The sequence below is a fragment of the Hemitrygon akajei genome, chromosome 32 (assembly GCF_048418815.1).
Source record: "Hemitrygon akajei chromosome 32, sHemAka1.3, whole genome shotgun sequence".
In the NCBI taxonomy this organism is placed as follows: domain Eukaryota; kingdom Metazoa; phylum Chordata; class Chondrichthyes; order Myliobatiformes; family Dasyatidae; genus Hemitrygon; species Hemitrygon akajei.
Genome location: NC_133155.1, coordinates 1055802 through 1079885, shown reverse-complemented (window position 1 = coordinate 1079885; position 24084 = coordinate 1055802). Strand labels below are relative to the sequence as shown.

Below are 24084 nucleotides of genomic sequence, written 5' to 3'. Positions count from 1 at the left end.
TCCAGCATGTGTGTGTGTTGTCTCTAAGTGATTACTGGCTACTTTCAAGAAGCCCGAGGTGTTCATAGTTGGAAGGCACTCAGTAATTTAATTTGTACACTACCGGAGCTTGATGCCTCTTGCTGAATGCTCACTGCCACTTCCAATAAAGTAACCCCTGGAGCAATCAGGAGCAATGCTCAGTATGAACACACAGTGGGTTGGGTTTGCAGGCTTTTCTCTAGCTGAGTGTCAGTGAGTTTGCAGTTCCAGCATGTACACGTGAAAATAAAGAAGGTCCGAACTTGATGACATTTAGTTGCTGTCACTGTTTTAATGCAACAACATGGAAAAATGACACTGTGAAGATTTTTTGCTGCTTACATGAGAAAACAACCTGCACGGAAAATAGCTGTGACAGCAGCTGAGCTACAGGGTAATGCTGGTAATTTTAGATTCTTGCAATAACTTAGATGCTTTAAACTGTTTGTCTTTTACTTTGCTTAAATAAGTTTCAATTAATTAAAAATGAATTTCTTTTTGATTGCTTGAGAATGTTTCAGAAAAACACAATAGTTTTGGCAGATTAGACATGACTAAGCAAAGAGTGTGCCTTAACCAGCCATCTTTATTGTTTTTGCAACGTTCATGTTGGGATTGTTCCCATTTGGCACCACACATGACCTCAGTCACAAAAGACATTATTACTAAGGGTCAGGTAGGTTTTCCTCATTACGTTCATGCCATGGTATCCATACACGTTGATATCATAGAGTGGAAGAATCTAAACAAGTGAGAACTTGAAAATCAGAGTAGTGGCAATGCAGCTAGTATGGACAAGATGGGTTGAGTAGCTTCCTTCAGTGTTCTTATTATTTTATGATTAAACGTAACAGTACTTGCTTTTCATCTGCAGGATGCACTCTCACGCCACGCTCAGTAGTAGCGAGAAAAATAATTGACTTGAAATGCTAACTGAGGATCCCACTCAGACAAACACAAACTTAACAAGTGTCATTCTGTCACTTTCAGTTTTTAATCTCAGAGATGGTGTCAGTCATGCTAATTGAACAAGGTAAAGATGGACAACTGGTACGCACATCTGTGGCATGTCAGGACTGTCTTACGCAGAGAGGTTAGAGAGACTGGGCTTGTACACGCTGGAATTAAGGAGATTGAGAGGGGATCTGATTGCAACATATAAGATTATTAAGGGATTGGACAAGATAGAGGCAGGAAATATGTTCCAGATGCTGGGACAGTCCAGTACCAGAGGGCATGGTTTGAGAATAAGGGGTAGGTCATTTAGGACAGTTAAGGAAAAACTTCTTCTCCCAGAGAGTTGTGGGGGTCTGGAATGCACTGTCTCGGAAGGCAGTGGAGGCCAATTCTCTGGATGCTTTCAAGAAGGAGCTAGATAGGTATCTTATGGATAGGGGAATCAAGGGATATGGGGACAAGGCAGGAACCGGGTATTGATAGTAATTGATCAGCCATGATCTCAAAATGGCAGTGCAGGCTCGAAGGGCTGAATGGTCTACTTCTGCACCCATTGTCTATTGTCTATCTCCATCACCTCCAGAATCTGACTACCCAAACTAAGACCAACAAATCAGGATTCAACTTGAGGGTGTGACCATAGCTCTCAGCTCCTCACACAACTAAATTGGAGACTCTCAGTTTCAATTTATATTGGGGCCATGATGAACAGTGTGATTAAAAGGATCTTCTTTCCTTCTGTCTGCATTGAATACAAGTCTAACTCCTCTCTGAATAACAGTGTTACCGGGTGTGCCCGGTTTAAAGATGATGGGGAAAATGTAACATCATTTCTGGAGGAAAATCACATTCACCCATAAGCTACACTTGAAGTGCAGTTATAATTGAGGTAATATGAATGATATTAGATACTTATATAAATGTTTTGATATTTGAAATGTAATAAAATATATAAAATAATTTTAAAACTGGGCCAGAGTTTTATTTGTTTCTCAACAATGGGGATTATCCTTCTGCTCACAACATTGAATGACTGAATACACACAATCATGTAAACAGGTATATCATCAGTACAACCTTTTAAGTGCTTGGCTGAACTATCTAACAGAGATGTGTGGAAGGGGAGGTGTGGGAACTATACATGATCTTACTTAGAACTCAGCATATAAACACACATACACAAAGTATGTGCAAATGTGTGTATACACACGCAGATCAAAATCCACAGAAGTGAATATATCTATAACAGCACATACATACACAAAATCATGCCCGTATCCACACAAACTATGCACAATAATGATCACACTAGCACATACAAATCATGTCCATCTCCAAAAAAACATGCAAAATAATGACCATGCTAGTGCATACAAATTATTCCCACAAAATATAAACACATACAGGGCTGTGCACACAAATTTAAAATGCTGTGTTCAAACAGAATTCACACATATAAAATGTCTGCATAGATGGAAGCATGCTATTAAATACACAAACATGTTAATGTATACATGCTTATATGCACAGACAGATGTCAATAAGGACAAGTAAACATGTACACATCAGGGAGTTCAAATCACAAGACAATATCATAGGGAAATTGAACTAAACACAAGAGATTCTGCAGATGCTGGAAATCCGGTATAAAACACACAAAATGCTGGAAGAACTCAGCAGGTCAGGCAGCATCTATGGAGAAGAATAGAATCAATGTTTCAGTGCAAGACTCTTTATCCAGTCCTGAAGAAGGGTCTTCCCAAAACATTGACTCTTTATTCCTCTTCATAGATGCTGCCTGACCTGCCGAGTCCTCCAGCATTTTGTATGTGTTACTTGGGAAACCTGATTAATACTTTCAACCTTCTTGTCCAAGTGGATGGGGCCATGTACACGATTAATGCACATAAAAAGTATTCTTAATGCATGTAGTAAATATGGTTGTATTAGCACAATGGTGGTGTGGTGCTTTCTCATTGGCTTCCCCTCTCTTTATACTTAGACTGGGAGTTAACAGGGGTTAAACGCAGATGTAAGTTGCTAAAAGACTGATACGAGTTCCTCTATCAGTTCAACACTTGATTTGTTATAAGTATATTTGCCACAACCAGGATCCTGGATCCCTGCCAAGTGCAGCTTATCAGTGTTTTCACTTCCAACCCTTCAGAGGGAAGGCTTAGTGGTCTAGGTGATGTGGAATGCAGATTTCGAAAGGAGCTAAATTCTTGGCAACCATATATATTACAGTTGTATGAATAAACTATTCGTATGCGTCGCTTCCCTCTCTCATCAACTTATCAAAATAATTACAATTCTAGTCAATTGGAAATTAAGCCAATCCCTGAGATACTGTACTGCCTAAACCATTATCAGCAATAAATAAAATACTGTCTTCACACTGTGCAGAATGAGAGGTAGAAAGGTACAGCATAGGAAATGGCGATTCAGCTTGTCGGCCCATTCTACGTTGCAAGAATCTGAACACCTGCTTGGTAATTAGATTTTGTCTGGCTTACTGGACCGACATGATTGAAAGTTAGCAGAGAAGGTTGTAATCTTACACACACAGCCAAGGTCCTTAAGACCATGTTAAGGAACTGGAGCTGCAGCTTAATGGCATTTGGCTGATATGATTTGAATGAGGAGGTGCTAGACAGGAGCTACAGTCATCCCTAAGTTGCAGGGGGCAGGTACCTGGGTGACTGTCAGTAGAGGGAAAGGGAATAGGCAGCAAATGTAGAGTATCCCTGTGGCCATTCGCCTCAATTATAAGTATACCATTTTGCATACCATTGGTGGGGGGGGGGGGGCGCTTAGCAGCTCTGTGGCTCAGAAGGCAAGAGAGGAGCTGATGAGTGCTATAGTGTTAAGGGATTCCTTATTTAGGGGAGAAGACAGGAGATTCTGTGGATGTGATTAAAGACACCAGGCATGGTAATTTCCCTCCCAAGTGCCAGGGTCAGGAATATCTCTGATCAAATCCACAACATTCTATAGGGCTAGAGTGAACAGAACAGCTGGAAGTCATGGTACGCATTGTTACCAATGACATAAATAGGGAATGGAAAGAGGTCCTGAAGAGAGAATATAGGGAGTTAGGTAAAAAACTGAAAATCAGCACCTCTGGGGCAGTAATCTCTGGACTGCTGTCTGTGCCACACACCAGTGAGGGTAAGAATAGGTTGATTAGGCAGATGAATGCTTACCTGAGGAATTAGTGTAGTGGGCAGGGTTTCAAACTTATGGATCATTGGGAGATCTTCTGGCGATGGTATGACCTATACGAAAGAGATGGGTTACATCTGAACCCGAGAGGGACCAATATCTTTGCGGCAGGTTTTTTGAAGCTGATGGGGAGGGTTTAAATTGAACTGGCAGGGAGGTGGGAACTGGAATAACAGGGCTGAGGTATACAAGTAGATGTAGTGTGGAGATTGTGAAGAAGGACAAACAGATGATAGGGCAAAATTGCAGTCAATGGGATGAGTTGAAGTGTAACATGGGGCAAAATTGGAAAGGGTGATGAATACAGGACGATAGGTGTTATATTTGAATGCATGCAGTCTACAGAACAAGGTAGATGATCTTGGAGCACCACTAGATATTGACAGATATGAAGTTGTGGACATCACTGAGTCATGGCTGAAAGAAAATCATATTTAGGAGTTTAACATTCAAGGATATACATTGCATCAAAAGGAGAGGCAGGTAGGGTGAGGGGGAGGGGGTAGTTCTGTTGATAAAAAATGAAATCAAATCCTTAGAAAGAGGTGACTAGGATCAGAGGATGCAGAATCCCTGTGGGTAGAGTTAAGAAACTGCAAGGGTAAAAACATCCTGGTGGGAGTTGGGCACAGGCCTCCGAATAGTAGCCAGGATGTGGGATACAAATTACAACAGGAAATAGAAAAGGCATGACAGAAAGGCAATATTACAATAGTCATGGGAGATTTCAATATGCAGGAATATTGGGAAAATCAAGTAGGTGCTGTATCTCAAGATGGGATTTGTAGAATGCCTACAAGATGGTTTTTTAGAGCAGCTTGTGGTTGAGCCCACTAAGGGACAGGAAATTCTGTATTGGGTTTTGTGTAATAAACCAAATTTGATTAGGGAGCTTTAGAAAAATGAACTCTTAGGAAGCAGTGATCATAATATAATAGAATTCATCTTGCAGTTTGAGAGGGAAGAAGATGAAGTCAGATGTATCAGTATTATGGTGAATAAAGGGAATTACATGGGCATGAGAGGGGAGCTGGCCAAAGTTGATTGGAAGGGGTCACTAGCAGGGATGACGGTAGAGAGGCAATGGCTGATGTTTCTGCAGACAATTTGGAAGGTGCAGGATAGATGCATCTCAAAGATGAAGTATTCCAAAAGGAGGATGACATAACCCTGGCTGACAAGAAAAGTCAAAGGGAACATAAAAGTAAATGAGAGGGCATATTAAAGAGCAAAGATTAATGGGAAGCTAGAGGATTGGGAAGCTTTTTAAAACCAACAGAAGGCAACTAATAATAAGAGAAAAGTTGAATTATGAAGTGAAGCTACCCAACAATATAAAAGAGGATATCATAAGTTTGTTCAAATATCTAAAGGGTAGAGAGGTGAGAGTGGAGTTTGGACCATTGGAACGTGATGTTGGAGACGCGGTAACAGGAGGCAAAGAAATGGTGAACAAACTTAATAAGCATTGCGTGTCTGTCTTCACTGTGGAAGACACTAGCAGAATACCAGAAATTAGACTGTTAGGGCACAGAACTGAGCGTTGCTGCTACTACTAAGGGAAGATGAAAGGTCTGAAAGAGAACAAGTCACTGATACTAAATGGACCGCATACTAGAATTCTGAATGAGGTATTACAAACACAAGAAGATCTGCAGATGCTGGATATCCAAAGCAATACGCACAAAATGCTGGAGGAACTCAGCAGGTCAGGCAGCATCTACGGAAAAAAATAAACAGTCAATGTTTCGGGCCTAGACCCTTCATCAGGACTGGAAAGGGAGAAGTCAGTGGAAGAAGGTGGGGGGCAGGGATAAAGAAGAACGAGGTGGCAGATGATAGGTGAAACCAGGGGAGGGGGAGTGAGTAAAGAGCTGAGGGGTTAGTTGATTGGTGAAAGAGATAAAGGGCTGGAGAAGGGGGAATTTGATAGGAGAGTATAGAAAACCACGGAAGAAAGGGAAGGGGTGAAGAATCAGAGGGAGGTGATGGGCAGATCAGGTGAGAGAGGAAAACAGGAATGGGGAATGGTGAAGGGGGGTGGTGCAATTACCAGAAGTTCAAGAAATCGATGTTCATGACATCAGGTTGGAGACTGATGTCATGAACGTAAGTGGAGGGACAAGTAGCATTGAGGAAGTAGGAAGTCTGCCGAGTTATGTAGATAGATTTGGAGAATGGACAAAGAAGAGGCGGATGAAAAATAGTGTAGGGAAGTGTATAGTCATGGACTTTGATAGAAGGAATAAAGGTGTAGACTATTTTCTAAATGGAGAGAAAATTTAAAAACCTATGGTGTAAAGGGACTTGTGAGTGCTAATGCAGGATTCCCTTGCAGGCTGAGTCAGTGGTAACGAAGGCAAATGCAATCTTAGTGTTCATTGCAAGTGAACTAGAATATAAGGACAATGTAGTCATGCTGATTCCAGGAACAAAAGGATTAATATACGAGGAACATTTGACAGCTCTGGGATTGTACTCATTGGAGAGTAGAAGAATGAGCTGGGATCTCTCTGAAACCTACTGAATATTGAAAGGCCTAGAAAGAGTGGACATGAAAGGATCTATCCTATATTGGGTGAGTTTTGGACCAGCCTCAGAATACAAGGATGTCCCTTTAGAACAGAGAAGAGGAGGAATTTCTTTAGCCAGAGGGTGGCGAATCTGTGGATGTCATTTCCACAGAGTGTTGTGGAGGCCAAGTCATGGGGAATATTTAAAGTGGAGGTTGATAAGTTCTTGATTAGTAAGGACATCAAAGGTTTGGGGAGAAGGCAGGAGAATGAAGTTGAGAGGGATAATAAATCTGCCATGATGTAATGGGTCAAGTGGATTAATTCCGCTCCTGAGTGTTATGCAAAATGTTACCAACTCCATTTACACTGGTATGCAAAGTCACACTTTCCTCCACAGAGCACGGAGATTTCCTTTTTGCACAAAAAGGCTTCCTCACAACTTCTCTGGTACCTTCCACGTGGAAGGTTCACCCTGCAACAATCATTCTGAGATATGACACTCAATAGATGAAGAATATTACAAAAAATTTACATGACAGGTACAAGGTCATTCATCCCAATCTGATTCAGGAAATAAGGCTGACAAATGAACCATCAGGACTGGAAAAGTGTGTCAACTTCCTTGCGGTATTTATAACATGCAAATAGAATATTAATCTCAGGACCTGACCAGTGCAAATGCTTAGCGAAGCCTCACTTTTCACTGAACCCCATAATGCAAACCTTTCCATTCCTTCCTCTCTTTTACTTAGTGCTTTAAAACCACTCGTTCCAACTATGAGAGGTTTTCACATTCTAACTACTCTCTGGGCAGGCAGTTACCCTTGAATTTCCTGAATGAATTATTGGGAACTCTCATATATTCAGTGGTCCTTAGCTCTTGTTTTGCAAAGAAATGGAACAAAACCTACATGCAGCAGTGTGCTACTTTCCATTCAATTTCAATCCCATTCAAAAATCTTTTTATTTTTATTTATAAAATGGCTATTATAGGAATGAACTCAATAAGCTTTACCATAAGACCATAAGATATAGGAACAGAATTAGGCCATTTGGTCGATCAAATCTGTTCCGCCATTTTGTCATGGCTGATCCAATTTTCCTCTTAGCCCCAATTCTCCTACCTTCTCCTCATATCCCTTCGTGCCCTGACCAATCAAGAATCTATCAACCTCTGTCTTAAGTATACGTAAGGACTTGGCCTCCACAACTGCCTGTTGCAAAGGTTCACCACTCTTTGGCTCAAGAAATTCCTCCTCATCTTCATTCTAAATGATGCCTTTCTATTCTGAGGCTGTATCAGGCAAAATTTTCCATGAGGAATCCATGCTGACTATGGGCTATTTTATCATGTGCCTCCATGTACCCTGAGACTTCATCCTTAATAATTGACTCCAACGTCTTCCCAACCACTGAGGTCAGATGAAATGCCCTACAGTTCCCTTTCTCCTGTCTCTCTCTCTTTTTGAAGAGTGCAGTGACATTTGCAATTTTCTTGTCTTCTGGAAACATTCCAGAATCTAGTGATTCTTGAAAGATCATTATTAATGCCTCCATGATCTTCAGCCATCTCTTTCAGAACCCTGGGGTGTACACCATTTAGACCAGGTGACCTATCTCACTTCAACCTTTCAGTTTCCCAAGAACCCTTTCTCTAGTTATGGTAACTTCACACACTTCATGCTCCCTAACACCTGGAACTTCCACCATACTGCTAGTGTCTTCCACAGTGAAGACTCACACAAAATAATTATTCAGTTTATCCACCATTTCATTGCTCCCTATTACTACCCCTCCAGCATCGCATTCCAGATGTCTAATATCAACTCTCGCCTCTCTTTTACCCTTTTATGTATCTGAAGAAAACTTTAGTATCCTAATATTATTGGCTAGCATACTTCTGTATTCCATCTTTACCTTCTTAATGACTTTTTTTAGTTGCCTTCTGTTGGTTTTTAAAAGCTTCCCAATCCTCAAACTTCCCACTAATTTTTGTTCTATTATATCATCTCTCTTAGGTTTTTATATTAGCTTTGACTTCTCTTGTTATCCACGGTTGTGCCATCTTTTGTTTAGAATACTTCTTCCTCTTCGGGATGTACAAATCCTGTGCTGTGAAATTCCAGCCATTGCTGCTCTGCCATTATCCCTGCCAGTGTTCTTTTCCAATCAATTTTGGCCAACTCCTCTCTCATGCCTCTGCAATTCCCTTTATTCCAGAGGAGAAAAGAAAAATACATAGCAATCCAAAGGGGGAAATACCAATAGGTTATGATCAAAACACTTGATTAAAGAAAGAAACTAAGGTCTTATCTATCCACTCAGCTAGGTGTGGAAGATTACAATATTCAGGGAGTTTCCTTTGTGCCAATCTGTTGCCTCTGTTTACTCTTCAAACAACTTCACCACAAGCAAGGATTACACAAAGGATCCGGTATTTTCCCGGTGTATATGATGAATAAACACTTCTCGGGCTTCTAGCAGGGTACAGGTATCAATTATAACTGATACTTCGATGACAAACTCTTCCATCTTCATCAGGGATGATGATTACACAATTATTATTTTGCCCAGACTGGACTGAGTTACAATCTGAAAGGTTTAGACCTTGCAGAGAACAAAATGACTGCCTTTTTCCCCAGTATTTAACAGTGGCTATACTGGGTTTAAAGTATCTCAGGGTGGTGTAATGGTATTACATAAATGCATTATTGTTCTTTCTTTGTGCTTGTGGCTTACAATGAGACCAGATCTCCAGCTATGTTATTCTAGGTTACTTCCTCGGCATATCTGCTGTAACGAACATGAGTCAGGGAGGTAAGGACAATGTTGAAATCACCTTTGATTACAGGGAGAAGCATCCCAACTGCAATTGAGATGGAAAATTGCAGTTTTGCAGTTATGCACATCAAGCATTTCCACTTATTTCTGAGAATCCACAGATCTATGGACACTCGTAGATTTTTCTGTAATTACAGAACTGCCAAAGAAAATGATTGATCTAGAAAGGTCAGATGATCCACTCAATTAATATAACCAGTACAAAATACCTTGTATTCGAGCAGGAAGCTCCTTCAGGTTAAAGACAAATTTCCCTGAAACATCTGTCCGGGTCTTGCTTCCAGCCTGCCAAGTATTCCAAAAAGGTCTATCAACTGGAAACTCAATATTAACTTTCAAAAATATATTCTGAGATTTTCAATTTATTTCTTTATGGTACCATACAAATCCCCACGTGCTTGCTCAGAATCAATCAGCTCTGCTCGCACTGTGGGATAGTGTACTGTAGTTACAGTCTATGGAAACACAGGAATGTGATGGTCTATTCAGACCCCTCAAGCCTGTTCTGCTTTTTGTTGACATTGTGGCTGAATGGTATCTTTAATCTTTGCACCTGCCATGGATTGTGTGATCAAACCTTAAAGTGGGCAAGGTGCTTCAGTGGGGTGAAGGAGTTATAATAAAAGCCATGGCTCAGTGGGTATCACTCCTGCCAGATCAGAAGGTAACTCCCACTGAGACACATAACAAAATACACTCCGGGTACATCTGCTCATTAATTCAAAATTCTAATAAGCTAATCATGTGGCAACAATTCAATGCATAAAAGCATGCAGGTATGGTCAAGAGGTTCAGTTGTTCAGACTAAACATCAGAATGGTGAAGGAATGGATCCAAGTGACTTTGACTGTGGAATGATTGTTGGTTCCAGACGGGGTGGTCTGAGTGTCTCAGAAACTGCTGATCTCCTGGGATTTTCATGTGCAACAGTCTTTAGAGTTCACAGAGAATAGTGTGACAAACAAAAAAAATCTAGTGACCAGTTCTGCGGGTGAAAGTGCTTTGCTCACGAGGAAGGTCAGTGGAGAATGGGCAGACTGGGTCAAGCTAACAGGAAGGTGGCAGTAACTCAAATAACCACGTGTAACATCAGTGGTGCGTAGAAGAGAGTCTCTGTATGCACAACACATTGAATCTTGTAGTGAATAGCCTACAGAGCAGAAGACCATGAACATACACCCAGTGGCCACTTTATTTAGGTACAGGAGGCAAAGTGATCAGTGAGTGTGCATGCTGACTCTTTTGTGTAACTCTGAGTGAGTGCTACCTTACATTAAAGGATTAAACTAAGGTCCAGTCTGCTCAAAGAATTCAGCATACCACTTTGAGAAAAAGCAGGGCGGTTCCACCAGGGTTCAAGGTCAATATTTACCCCTCAACCAACATCAAAGAAAAGGAATGTCTGGTCACAATCACAGAGCGGTTTCACATTACTTGTGTGCAAACTGAGTCACGTTTTCCTTCATTACAACAGTGAGTATAGTACTCTCCAAAACACATCACACAACCTTTGTCATAGTTATACTTCAATTATAAAATTATCTCAAGACACTTCAGACAAAACTAAATTTGCCTAATTAGCTTTCAAGTAATTTGTCTGCATCTATTTTAGTGACCCATTTAGGAAAGGTAAATGGGATCTCATGGTTTTATTCCATTTTTCCATCGATTTAGAAAATGGAGGGCTTTGTGGGTAGGAAGAATTAAATATATCTAAGAGTAGTTTAAAAGGTTAGCACAACTTTGTGAGCTGAAAGGTCTGTACTGTGCGGTAATGTTCCAAGCATCACTATAATTTACATTGGGCCACCTTGTCAACCAGATTTGATACCCAGCTACTAACTATAAGTAGTTGTCCTCACCCTATGCCTTTCTGTTTGGACATTGCTGGCAAAGTCAGCATCCATTGTCCATCTTTAATTGCCAGGCAGAGCCAGTGAGCCCAGAGTCACATATAATTGTGATGAGATAAGGTTATCAAATTCCCTTCCCTTAATGGTATTACTGAACCAGAAGGAGGTTTGTTACAGCCAGTGGTTTCATGGTTGCCATAACCAATACAGACTTTTCATTCAAGATTCAGAATCAGAATCAGGTTTAATTTCACGGGCATGTGTCATGAAATTTGTTAACTTTGTGGCAGCAATATAATGCAATACATGATAAACATAGAAAAAAACAGAATTACTGAACATATACATGTAAATTAAATAGTTAAATTATCTCCTTCCCGACAGTAATAATGAAAAGTGGGCATGTCCTAGGTGGTGGGGATCTTTATTGATGGTGCTGTCTTCCTAAAACACCGCTTCTTGAAGATATCTTGGATACTACAGAGGCTTGTACCCATGATGGGGTTCATTTAATGAACTGGATTTAGATTCTCCAGTTCAATGATGGAATTTGAACTTTTCATCCCTGATTATTAAACTTGGCTCCTGGATTACTAATCCATAAGAGCTGTCACTCTTCACAATATATAAAAAGTGGGTGTGGAGATGGGGGTGGGGGGGTAGCAGATTTCCATGTGGCTGCCCTTTTGCTGGTCACATCTCCTCTTGGTGGGCCTCTCAAGCTCTGGAATTCCTTCTATAAACTTCTCCAACTCACAGCTTGAACAACATACACAAAATGCTTGAGGAATTCAGCAAGCCAAGCAGCATCTATGGAGGGGAATAAACGATTGGCATTTCAGGCTGAAACCCTTCATCAACCTTCCCTCCCCCACTCACTCATTTCCACATCACCTGGTCTCAGCTATCATCTACCAGCTTGTACTCCTTCCCCTTCCCGCAACTTCCTAGTCTGGCTTCTTTTCCCTTCCTCCCTGGTCCTGATGAATATTGATTCTTTATTCCCCTCCATAGATGCTGCTGACCTGTTGAATTCCTCCAGCATTTTGTATGTGTTGCTCAAGATTTCCAGCATCTGCAGAATCTCTTGAATTTATGATTAGTTCTATTTGTTACATGTACATCAAAAAATACAGTGAAATGTATCATTTGTGTCAGATCAAATCAGTGAGGATTGTGCTGTGCAGCCCACAAGTGTGGCTACGCTTCCAGCGCCAACATAGCATGCCCACAACTCACTAAACCTGACCATACATGTTTGGATTGTGGGAGGAAACATACATGGTCACAGGAAGAATGTACAAACTCCTTACAGACAGTGGTGAGAATTGAACCCAATTTCAATTCACAGGCACTATGATAGTGTAGTTGTTAGTGTGATGCTCACAGCTTGGGGCAAGAGAGCTCGGAGTTCAATTCTCATGTTATCTGTATGTCCTTCCTGTGGAGTGTGTAGGTTTTCGCCGGGTGCTCCAGTTTCCATCCACAGTCCAAAGATGTACCATTTGGTAGGTTAATTGGTCATTGTAAATTGCCCTGTGAATAGGCTAGTTAAATTGGGGGTTGTTGGGTGGTGCAGCTCAAAGAGCCAGAGGGCCTACTCCACACTGTATCTCAATGAACAGTCTTACAGCTGGCACTGTAATTACATTATGCTAAGTGTTACACTACCATGCTGTCACTTTACACCTTGCCATTCCTTAATCCTCCTTTTTCAGGATTCTCGTCATCTATCCTACAAATCTCATTTTGATACCTGCATTTATTTGAAATTCCACACAGAAATCTCACTTGAAACGTTAATGACACTCTGGAGTCACATGTCGTCATCCTTGAAAACCATCGCTCCAAGGAAGTAGAACAAAATTCCCAGCAACCCACCTGACAGTGAGCAATCCCTCACTCCTGCAAACTTCTACAGGTGTAACCCTAACCTTAGTTGGTTGCCTCATGGGGTGGGGGGCACCACACAGGATCGGGAAAAGCTGCAGAAAGTTGTAAACTCAGCCAGCTCCATCAAGGGCACTAGCCTCTACCGCATTAAGGATATCTTCAAAAGGCAATCCCTCAAAAAGGCGGCATCCATCTTTAAGGACACCCATCACCCAGGACATTCCCTCTTCTCATTGCTACCATTAAGGAGCTGATACAGGAACCTGAAGACACACACTCCATATTTCAGGAATAGCTTCTTCTCCACGATCAGATTTCTGAATGGACATCGAACCCATTTACACTACCTCACTATTTTTCCACTCCTTTTGTGCTACTTATTTAATTTAAATTTTGTATACATGCACATACACACATATACCCACACAGGTATATATACACACACATATATATATTCTTACTGTAATTTATAGCTTTTATGTATTGTACTATACTGCTGCCGTAAAACAACTAATTTCACAACATGTCAGTGATACAAAACCTGATTCTGAAGTGTGGGACTGAAGCTACCCAATACTCTCCCACTTCCTCTCCCCTGCCACTGCAGTGCCAGTGATGGCTCAGTTGGTTGTACTTTCATCAGAAAATTCTCAGTTCAATTCTCACTCCAGAGACTGGAGCTCAGATCTAGATGGACAGGCCCTGCATACATAGCCAGTATTATACTATCAAGAGGAATCATGATTCAGCTGAGGTTTTAAACTAAAGCTGCGAATCCTTTCGCAGATGGGCAGGAAAGATTTCTTGATCTTTACGCTAACTTCCTAGCCTCATAGACATTGGGTGACAAAGGACATCATTGTCGGTCCTGGGATTGGATGTTCTAGCGAGCAGGAGGCACAATGAGGCATATCTGGAGTTCAGGGTTCTGTCACTGGCTAGTCATGGGCTCAATATTGAAGATGGAGATCCTAAGGTCGATTGAAAGTCTGGAAGTAGAAGCCCAATGGCTGAAGACAGGAAACTGGAAGCCTAGAGATCTATCCTGGAGTTTAAGGATTGTCCTTGTGTATAGATGGGGGGGGGGGGGGGGGGCAGGGAGAAAAGGGGTTTGTTTTAAGACCATAAGACACAGGAGCAGAATTAGGCCTTTTGGATCATCGAGTCTGTTCTGCCATTCAATCATGGCTAATCCTTTTTTTTTGTCCTCCTCAGCCTTCTTCCCATAACTTTTGATGCTGTGCCCAATCAAGAACCTATCAAGCTCTGCCTTAAGTACATGCAATGACTTGGCCTCCACAGCTGCCTGTGGCATCAAATTCCACAAATTCACCACCCCTGCCTAACGAAATTTCTCTACATCTGTTTTAAATGGACATCCCTCTATCATTAGGCTGTGCCCTCTTGTCCTAGACCCCCCAACCATGGGAAACATCCCTACCACATCTATTCTGTCTAGGCCTTTCAACACTCTAAAGGTTTCAATGAGATCCCTCCTCATCTTTCTAAATTCCAGCAAGTACAGACCCAGTGCCATCAAACGTTTCTCATATGATAACCTTTGCATTTCTGGAATCATCCTTGTGAACCTCCTCTGAACCCTCTCCAGTACCAGCACATCTTTTCTTAGATGAAGAGCCCAAAACTGTTCACAATACTCATGGTGAGGCCTCACCAGTGTCTTATAAAGCCTCAGCATCATATTCCTGTTCTTATATTCTAGATCTCTTGAAATGAATGCGAACATTGCATTTGCCTTCCTCACCACTGACTGAACTTGCAAGTTAATCTTAAAGTATTTTGCACAAGGACTCCCAAGTTCCTTTGCATCTCAGATTTTTGGAATTTTCCCCATTTATTAAATAGTCTGTACATTTATTTCTACTACCAAACTGCAAGACTATACATTTTCCAATATTGTATTTCATTTCCCACTTTCTTGCCGAATCGCCAAAGCTGTCTAAGTCCTTCTGCAGGCTACACATACCTGTTTCCCCAACACTACCTGCTCCTCCACCAATCTTCATGTCATTTGCAAACTTGGAAATTAAGCCATCTATTCCATCATCTAAATCATCAATTTGCACCATAAAAAGTGATCCCAACACTAACCCTATGGAATGTCACTAGTCACTAGCAGCCAACCAGAAAAGGATCCTTTTATTCCCACTTGTTGCCTCCTACCAATCAGACAATGCTCTAACCAATAGGTTTCCTGTAATACCACAGGTTCTTAACTTGATAAGCAGCCTCACGTGTGGTACCTTGTCAATGGCCCTTTAAAAATCCAAATATACACCATATTCTGCATCCCCTTTATCTATCCTACTTGTAATCTCCTCAAAGAATTCCAACAGGTTTGTCAGGCAAGATTTTCTCCTAAGAAAACCATGCTGACTTTGTCCTACCTTGTCCTGTGTTACCAACTACTCCATAACCTCATCCTTAATAATTGACTCCAACATCTTCCCAACCACTAAGGTCAAGCTAACTAATCTATAATTTCCTTTCTGCTGCTCTCCTCCTTTCTTAAAGAGTGGAGTGACATTTGCAATTTTCTAGTCTCTGGCTCCATACCAGTGTCCAATGATTTTAGAAAGATCATTAGTAATGCCTCCACAATTTCTACTGCTACCTCTTTCAGAACCCTCGGGTGCCATTCATCTGGTCCAGGTGACTTGTGTACCCTTTGGTCTTGCAGCTTTTTGAGCATTTTTTCCCTTGTAATTGTAACTGTACTCACTGCTCTTCCCTCAAACCCTTCAACATCTGGCACACTGCTAGTATCTTCCACAGTGAAGATTGATGCAAAATACTCATTTAATTAATTTTCCATCTCCTTGTACCCTGTTATTATTTCTCCGGCCTCATTTTTTACACTCTTATCTCTCTTTTATTTTTTTACATACTGTACTTGAAACAGCTTTTACTATCCACTTTGATATTTGTTTGCTAGCTTGTTTCGTATTTAATCTTTTCCTTTCCAATGATTCTTTTAGTTGCTCTCTGTAGGTTTTTAAAAGCTTCCCAATCCTCTATCTTCCTGCTAATTTTAACTTTGTCAAATGCCATCTATTTTGTTTTTACTTTAGCTTTGACTTCCCTCGTCAGCCACTATTTTGCCATTTGAGCATTTCTTCATTTATGGAATACATCTATCCTGCACCTTCCTCATTTTTCCCAGAAACTGGTCTGCTGTCATCCCTGCCAGCATCTCCTTCCAATTTACTTTGGCCAACTTCTGTCTCATACCACTATAATTTCTTTTACTCCACCGAAATACTGCTAAGTCAGACTTTACTTTCTCCCTATCAAATTTCAAGTTGAACTAAATCATATTGTATTCACTGCCTTCTAAGAGTTCTTTTACCTTAAGCTCCCTAATTGCCTCTGGTTCATTACATCTAGTATAGCTGATCCCCTAGTAGGCTCAATGACAAACTACTTTAAAAATCTATCTCGTAGGCATTCAACAGACTCACTCTCTTTGGATCCATTACCAACCTGATTTTCCCAATTGAAATGTTAAAGTCTCAATGCATGTTAAAATCTCCCACGACTGTCATAATATTGTCCTTTTGACATGCCTTTTCTATTTCCCATTGTAGCCTGTGCTCTACATTCCAGCTATTGTTGGGAGGCCCGTATATAACAGCCATTAGGGCCTTTTTACCCTTGCAGTTTCTTAACTCAACCCAAAAGGATTTAACATCTTCCAATCTGACGCCATATCTTTTTACTGATTTGATGTCATTCGTTACAAGCCGAGCCACACCACCCCCCCTTCCTACCTTCTTATCTCTCTGATACAATGTGTAACTTTGGCCATTCAGCTCCCAAATACAACCATCCTTTAGCCATGATTCAGTAATGGCCACAACATCATATCTATATCCGACAATCTGTAATAGTACAACAAGATCATTCACCTTATTTCATATATTCCATGCATTGAGATATAACACTTTGAGTACTCTATTTGCTACCCTTTTTGCTTCTGCATCCCTAATGCACTGATACTCACCCTGCTGACTGCAGTTTTGTCCTATCATCTGCTTGCACTTCCTGGCAGTCTGTCTGCATGCTGTCTTTGCTTTTTCACCATCTGTCACACCCCAAGTTCCTTCACTTCGGTTCCCACCCTGTCAAATTAGTTTAAACCCTCCCCAACAGCTCTAACAAACTTGCCCACGAGAATATTTTCCCCCTTGGGTTCAGGTGCAACCCGTCACTTTTGTACAAACCATACCTCTGCCAGAAGAGATCCCAATGATCCAAAAACCTGAAGCCCTGCCCCTTGCACCATCTTCTCAGCCATGTATTTATCTGCCAAATTATCTTGTTTCTACCCTCAGTGGCTCATTGGAAATTACTACCTGGAGGTCCTGCTTCTCAGCTTTTAGCCTAGCTCTCCAAATTCTCTCTTCAGGACCTCTATGCTTTTCCTTCCTATGTCATTGGTACCAATATGTACCAAGACATCTGGCTGCTCTCTCTCCTCATCCAAAATGCTGTGGATGTAATCTGAGACACCCCTGACCTTGGTACGTGAGAGGCAACGTACCACCTGGGTGTCCCATTCACATCCATAGAATCTCTCATCTGTTCCTCTAACTATTGAGTCTTCTATCACTACCACTCCTCTTTTCTCCTTCTTTCCCTTCTGCATCATGGACCCATGCTCAGAATCAGTAACCTGGTCTCCTTGGTATTCCCCTGGGAGGTCATCCCCCCCAACAGTATCCAAAATGGTATCCATTGTGGGCATGCTATGTTTTGCTGTTGTTTTGTTGCTTGCTGTGTTCTGAGTTGTTCTTCTGAACTTGTGGGCTGCCCCAGCAGACTGCATCCCTAGGTGTGCTGGTTGTTAAGTCAATTAACACATTTCCCTCTATGTTTTCAGGTACATGTGATAAATAAATCTGAACTGAATCTGCTCTTTAATGAGCAATTCTTTAACTATTATTTACCTGCTATTATAATACTGCCTGTGGCAGCTTGCTGTGCAACAATTAGCCACTTTATGTTACACACTAAACTAGGTCCAAAAATACCAGTCCAAAAATATTTCACTAACTGTAAAATGTCTTGGGACATTCTGAAAAGGGACAGGAATGGTATTAACAGAATGCAGAAAGCTTTTCTGGAGTTTTCTATTACAGCAGCAGCCACTATACTGATATCTTACATGCACCATCATATCCCAGCCATTTCCACAGTGAGCCAGCCATACTGTGCGAGCCCTCAGCAGGAGGGGAAGGGGGAAGTCTGAGGCGATAGAAAGAGGAAAGGCTTTCTCACCTTTGGTTTTGAAGGCAAAGTTACAATAGTTGCAGGCGTATGGCCGGAGATCTGTGTGTGTGCGGATATGTTTCTTCAACATACTTGGCTTCTTGCAGCGAATTCCACATTCCTCGCACACATACTTTCCCCTTCCCCTCCCTCGCACATAAACATAATCTTCATTGGACTTATACCTACAAAAACAATATACAAAAACACAGGAGTTAATGAACCTTGGAGATTAATGCTCCAACACCGTGGTCAGGGTGGAGAGGGTTGGTGGGGAACAAGGAGCTGGATCCTGGAAACAAGGGACACTTTGGAAGATCAGGATCGTCCATGCACATTACATCACCAATATTGGAGAAATAAGTTGGTTATGGATGCTGAGGAACCTTCCGTAACATAGCACCTGTTTTGAAAACAGCCTTGTGTTTTATTAGCAGAGATCACTTGCTCCAGACTGTCTATTCCACAGAAAAGGAAAAATTAAAACAGAATTCTCAGCTAACTCCACAACAGCATCCAAAGTAAACTCTGGCGGGACTCCCCTCCTCCTGCAGAGTTCCACTTGCTTTAAGAAATTAAACAAAAATAACAAAAATACTGGAAATCTGAAATAAAAACAGATTTCTGGAAACACCCACACATCAGGCAGCATTTGTAGAGAGTATTAGTATTGTATTAACAGTGGAAGAGAATTATAATAGCTGAACTGGTACTGAGACAGTGGAAAGAAACAACTGAGAGAAGGTTTGGTTATTTCTTACAAGGAATAGGGATATTATTTGAAATAATGCATTTGAAGTTTCTAGTTGTGATGGAAGGCCTTGGAGCTGAACATTAGTTTCTTATAGATGCCATTTGATATTTGGAGTGTATCCTGTCGAAGCTTTGATATGTATTTTACCATCAATTCCTCCTCTATGACCATTCTCACTAGTCTCCCACTCTGCTAGAGCATTAATAATCTTAAACCAGGGGTTCCCAACCTGGGGTCATGGACCCCTTGTTTAATGGCAAGGGTCCACAGCATAAAAAAGGCTGGGAACTTTAAGGGAGTGACATGATACTCCCCTTGTACAGCACTCTTCATCACACACACTGCAAGTAAAAGCTGCCACAGGCACCCAAACACCATTCCTACAAACACAAACCCCCACACACATCAAGTACATCTTCAATGCACGCCAAATATAACTATTGCAGCAGAAACCCCTCAATGCAACTCCCCAAACTCACCCCCCAAAAGTACACCAAACAAAACTCCTGCAAACTCAAATCCTGCCAAACAAGCCAAAAATAATCCTTCATTCACATGAAGCACAACCCTCCTCAAACTCAACGATCCTCTGCATGCATGACAAACACAATTACTCGCTACCTCACTGACCAAGCATAGCACTCATGCACATAGATACATACACCTAACGACACAGATACCCAACCACACAGACACATACACACTCACAGACACATACAGCCAGCCACCACACCCACACACATTTACATTAATTAGTAACCAATTTCGTGCAGGACAGGTACTCTTCCAAAGAATCCAGTAAACTGAAACCATATCTGCTTGGGTTCAAAGAGCACAGTGAGTGTGTGAAGCTTGGAGAAAAACTTGTGAGCATTTAACCCAGAGGTTGGTGCACTGCTTTCTGACTACAACCACAACGTAGGGGCAGCACCTGCCTTTAATTTAACAGCCTTGAACTATGATGCCAGGTACTAAATCAGCCTGTGATCAGGGTGCTGAAAATGCTGTAAATCTGCTGCAGGTGACAGCCCTTTGGCAGCTTGGCACCACTGCAGCTGCCAAATGTCTCACCTAGATGCCGCTCTTCCCACCAGAGTTTATTTTGTCTTTATTCTTCTGGTAAACTTTAATAAGTGCTCACACACAGAAACAGTCAATTTATTTATGCAGATCTTGCTCGGGCTCTGTGCTACCACAACATGACTAGCAGATGTTGACTCTGCTCCTTGCCTCTAATTTAAACTAGTGGTATGATTCGCCCCCAACCCTTTCAAAGTAAAATTCTGCATGCTGTGGGGAAGTGTTTCAAGAGCCAAGGAGAATTGCCAATAAAACTGGGGAGCTTTCCTCCTAAATTATTTTCCTTTCATGTTAAGGATTTCAGCCACAGTGTTGCTGAGTAACTGTTACTATCAATCTCTTTCTTCAATAGGATTGTGCTGCTCACTGATGTGGCCACGGAGCTATTTTTCACTTGGGTTACAGTTCTAATATTTTCATATCATTTGCATCCAGCAAATAAACGCAATGACACAAGCGCCTTTATTTAAACTCTGGGCTGTACAAAGGGGTTTTACAGCACGGCACACCATCTGTATCTGTGCTCCATCTTCGAGCCAGCCAATTAGATATGCATCGGCAGACAGTGACTATTTTATTTGGCAACAGAGTAGGCATTGTCAACTGAACAGTGAGAATTTTTAACATACTTCACCCCGAACTATTCTCTGAAGCTCTTCTGACCCTCGTTAGTGGGGATTCAAGAATATTAATTGTTGCAATACCTGCTGAGGGTCAGATCAGTGGCATTCAGGTCTGGCGACCAAGTAAGATACAAGAGGTCTAGGTACGATCTCCAGAAAGCCATCTCATGTGCAAAATGGCAATTTCAGACCAAACTTGAATCGCTGAAGGATGCTCGACATGGCTTGAACGCTATAATTTCTTACAAAGTGAAACCAAGTAACACCGGTGACAACAGTGCGTTGCTCCCAGATGAGCTCAATGTCTTCTATGCTCGCTTTGATTATAAAAATATGGAGGAACCTTCATGAACTCCCACAGCCCCGATCACTCTGTGATTTCACTCTCGAGGCAAATGTGAGGGAATCCTTTAGAAAGGTGAACTCACAAAAGCATTCAGTCCGTATGGGGCACCCGGCTATGTAATTAAGGACCTGTGCTGATCACTTGGCTGGAGTGTTCATCGACAGCTCTAACCTCTCATTTTAACAGTCTGGGGTAGCCATCTGCTTCAAGCAGGCTTCTATTATACTGGTAGCTAAGAAGAACATGGTAATCTGCTTCAATGACTTTCGTTCAGTAGCACTTACATTCACTGTGATGAAGTGCTTTGAGGGGTTGACGATGAAACATATCAACTCCTGCCTGAAAAGTGACTTGGCTCTACTCTAGTTTGTCTACTGGCATAAAAGGTCCACAGAAGGTGCCATTTCATTGGCTCCACACCCAACCCTAGAACATCTGGATAGCAAAAATGCATACATCAGAATTCTCTATCAAATACAGCTTGACATTCAATACTATCATCCCTTTCGAAACTAATCAATAAACTTCAAGACCTAGGCTTCAAATATCCCCTTGTACAATTGGTTCCTTGATTTTTTCAACTGCAGACCCCAGTCAGTTTGGATTGTCAACAACATATCCTCCCCAATCTCCATCAGCACAAGGGTACTGCAAAGCTTTATGCTTAGCGCCCTGCTCTACTCGCTTTACACTTATGACTGTGAGGTTAAGCAGAGCCCAATGCCATATTTAAGTCTGCTGACAACACCACTGTTGTTGGCTGAATCAAAGCTGGTGACGAATCAGCATATAGGAAGGAGATAGAAAATCTGCCTGAGTGTTGCCACAACAACAACCTCTCACTCAATATCAGCAAGACCAAGGAGCTGATTATTGACCTCAGGAGGAGGAAACCAGAGGACCATGAGCCAGTCCTCATCAGGTGGGTCAGAGGTGGAAAGGGTCATCAACTTCAAATTCCTCAGTTTTACCATTTTTGAAGATCAGTCCTGGGTCCAGCACACAAGTGCAATTACAAAGAAAACACAGCAGCAACTTTATTTCCTTAGAAATTTGTGAAGAGTTAACCTGACATCTAAAACTGACAAACTTCTATAGATGTGTATTGGAGGTTATATTGACTGGTTGCGCCACAGCCTGGTAAGAAAATATCAGTGCCCTTTAATGGGAAATCCACAAAAAGTAGCAGAAATGCCCTAGTCCATCGCGCGTAAAGCCCTCCCCCACCACTGAGTGCATCTACATGCAGCGTTCTTGCAGGAAAGCAGCACCCATCATCAAGGACCCCTACCACCCAGGCTGTGCTCTCTTCTTGCTGCTGCCATCAGCAAGGTGGTGCAGGAGCCTCAGTACTCACTCTACCAAGTTCAGGAAGAATTATTTCTCCTCAGCCATCTAGTTCTTGTACCAGAAGGGACAACTGCATTGTAAACTTCACAAAGCTTGAATTGCCAACACCCCAACATCACAATTTTGGGGTGCAAGTGATTGGCTTTTACAACCACCTTTTTTTACCCAGCATTCAATACTGTACTTTACTAGCTTCCACATGGAATTAAACTAATATTACAGCAGTTTATAGATGGCATTATGGTAAGATTGCCACATGATTTGAATAGTTGTTTGAAATACCCAAACCAGGATCAGGAACAAATGCTTCTGTGTCTCTGAACTCAAACTCCACTTGGCATTGGAGAGGATCCTGGCTTGAGACCAGGCTTGTGGTGTAATTCTGGCTAATCTCAGACCCCAACTACTCACTGCAACTAACAAAAAAAGAGCAGACTCTGTGATGGTATTGGAAAATGAATGTCTATTGCAACTCGTATACAGTTATGGAATAGGTTACAGCTGAAATGCCCACACTGCAGTCAGACTGCAAGTCCTACTAAAGCATTACCTGGGTAAATGACCACCACCATGCCCAGCAATAGAAAATTCCAGGCGAAGGATGAGGAAAACTAACTCAGGCTGTGCAGTATCAAGATTATTCATTAGAATTAGAAAAATTCCAAACAAGATCGCATCTGTAAGTCTAGATATACCATGATTTGAGGACCAGTTTGTTGACTGGTCCTCAATAGATCAAAATGTCATCTGCGTAACAGGCCAATTTATGCTCTGTCCCTTTAATAGTAATTCCCCTGATATCTTCATTTTGTTTGATGTATTGAGCTAGTGGTTCCAGATATAATACAAAGAATACAATGCAAAGGTGGCTATGCACAACCCTGTCTCGAGCCCCTTTCTAGGGTAAAACTATTTGATAAATATCAATTGATATTTATCATTAAAACAAAATGGGAGAAGGAAGGAGGGATAATTTTATCTGAGGAAGAATGGACAATAAAATGGAGGTATCAATGGAAGTGTACCAGTTCACAGAGTTTGGATGGAAAAAGTTGATAAGATATTTTATTACACCCTCTCAGAAATCCCATTATGATAGTAACCTCCCTAGTTGCTGGAGAAATTTTGGAAATCAAAATGCAAACCATTACCATATTTTCTGGGATTGCCCCATTATCAAAAACTATTGGAGTGGGATACACAATGCCCTACAAGACATTTTGAAATGTGAAATACCCTTAGAAAGTAAGACCATATATTTTGGGTATATACCTCAAGAATGGTTGAAAAGAGATAAATCTTTAATGAATATACTGCTGGTGGCTGGTAAAAA

General features: G+C 41.5%; 1 protein-coding gene across 13 annotated transcripts in view; it reads right to left on the bottom strand.

The window, feature by feature from the left end:
- Positions 1-24084, bottom strand: part of hivep3b (HIVEP zinc finger 3b) — a 696153-nt gene that overhangs the window by 31799 nt on the left and 640270 nt on the right. For all 13 annotated transcript variants that reach the window (XM_073034355.1, XM_073034359.1, XM_073034361.1 and 10 more), the window contains one exon: positions 18608-18783. In XM_073034355.1, the coding sequence (XP_072890456.1) occupies positions 18608-18783 (176 nt within the window). The remainder of the gene's footprint in view (positions 1-18607; positions 18784-24084) is intronic.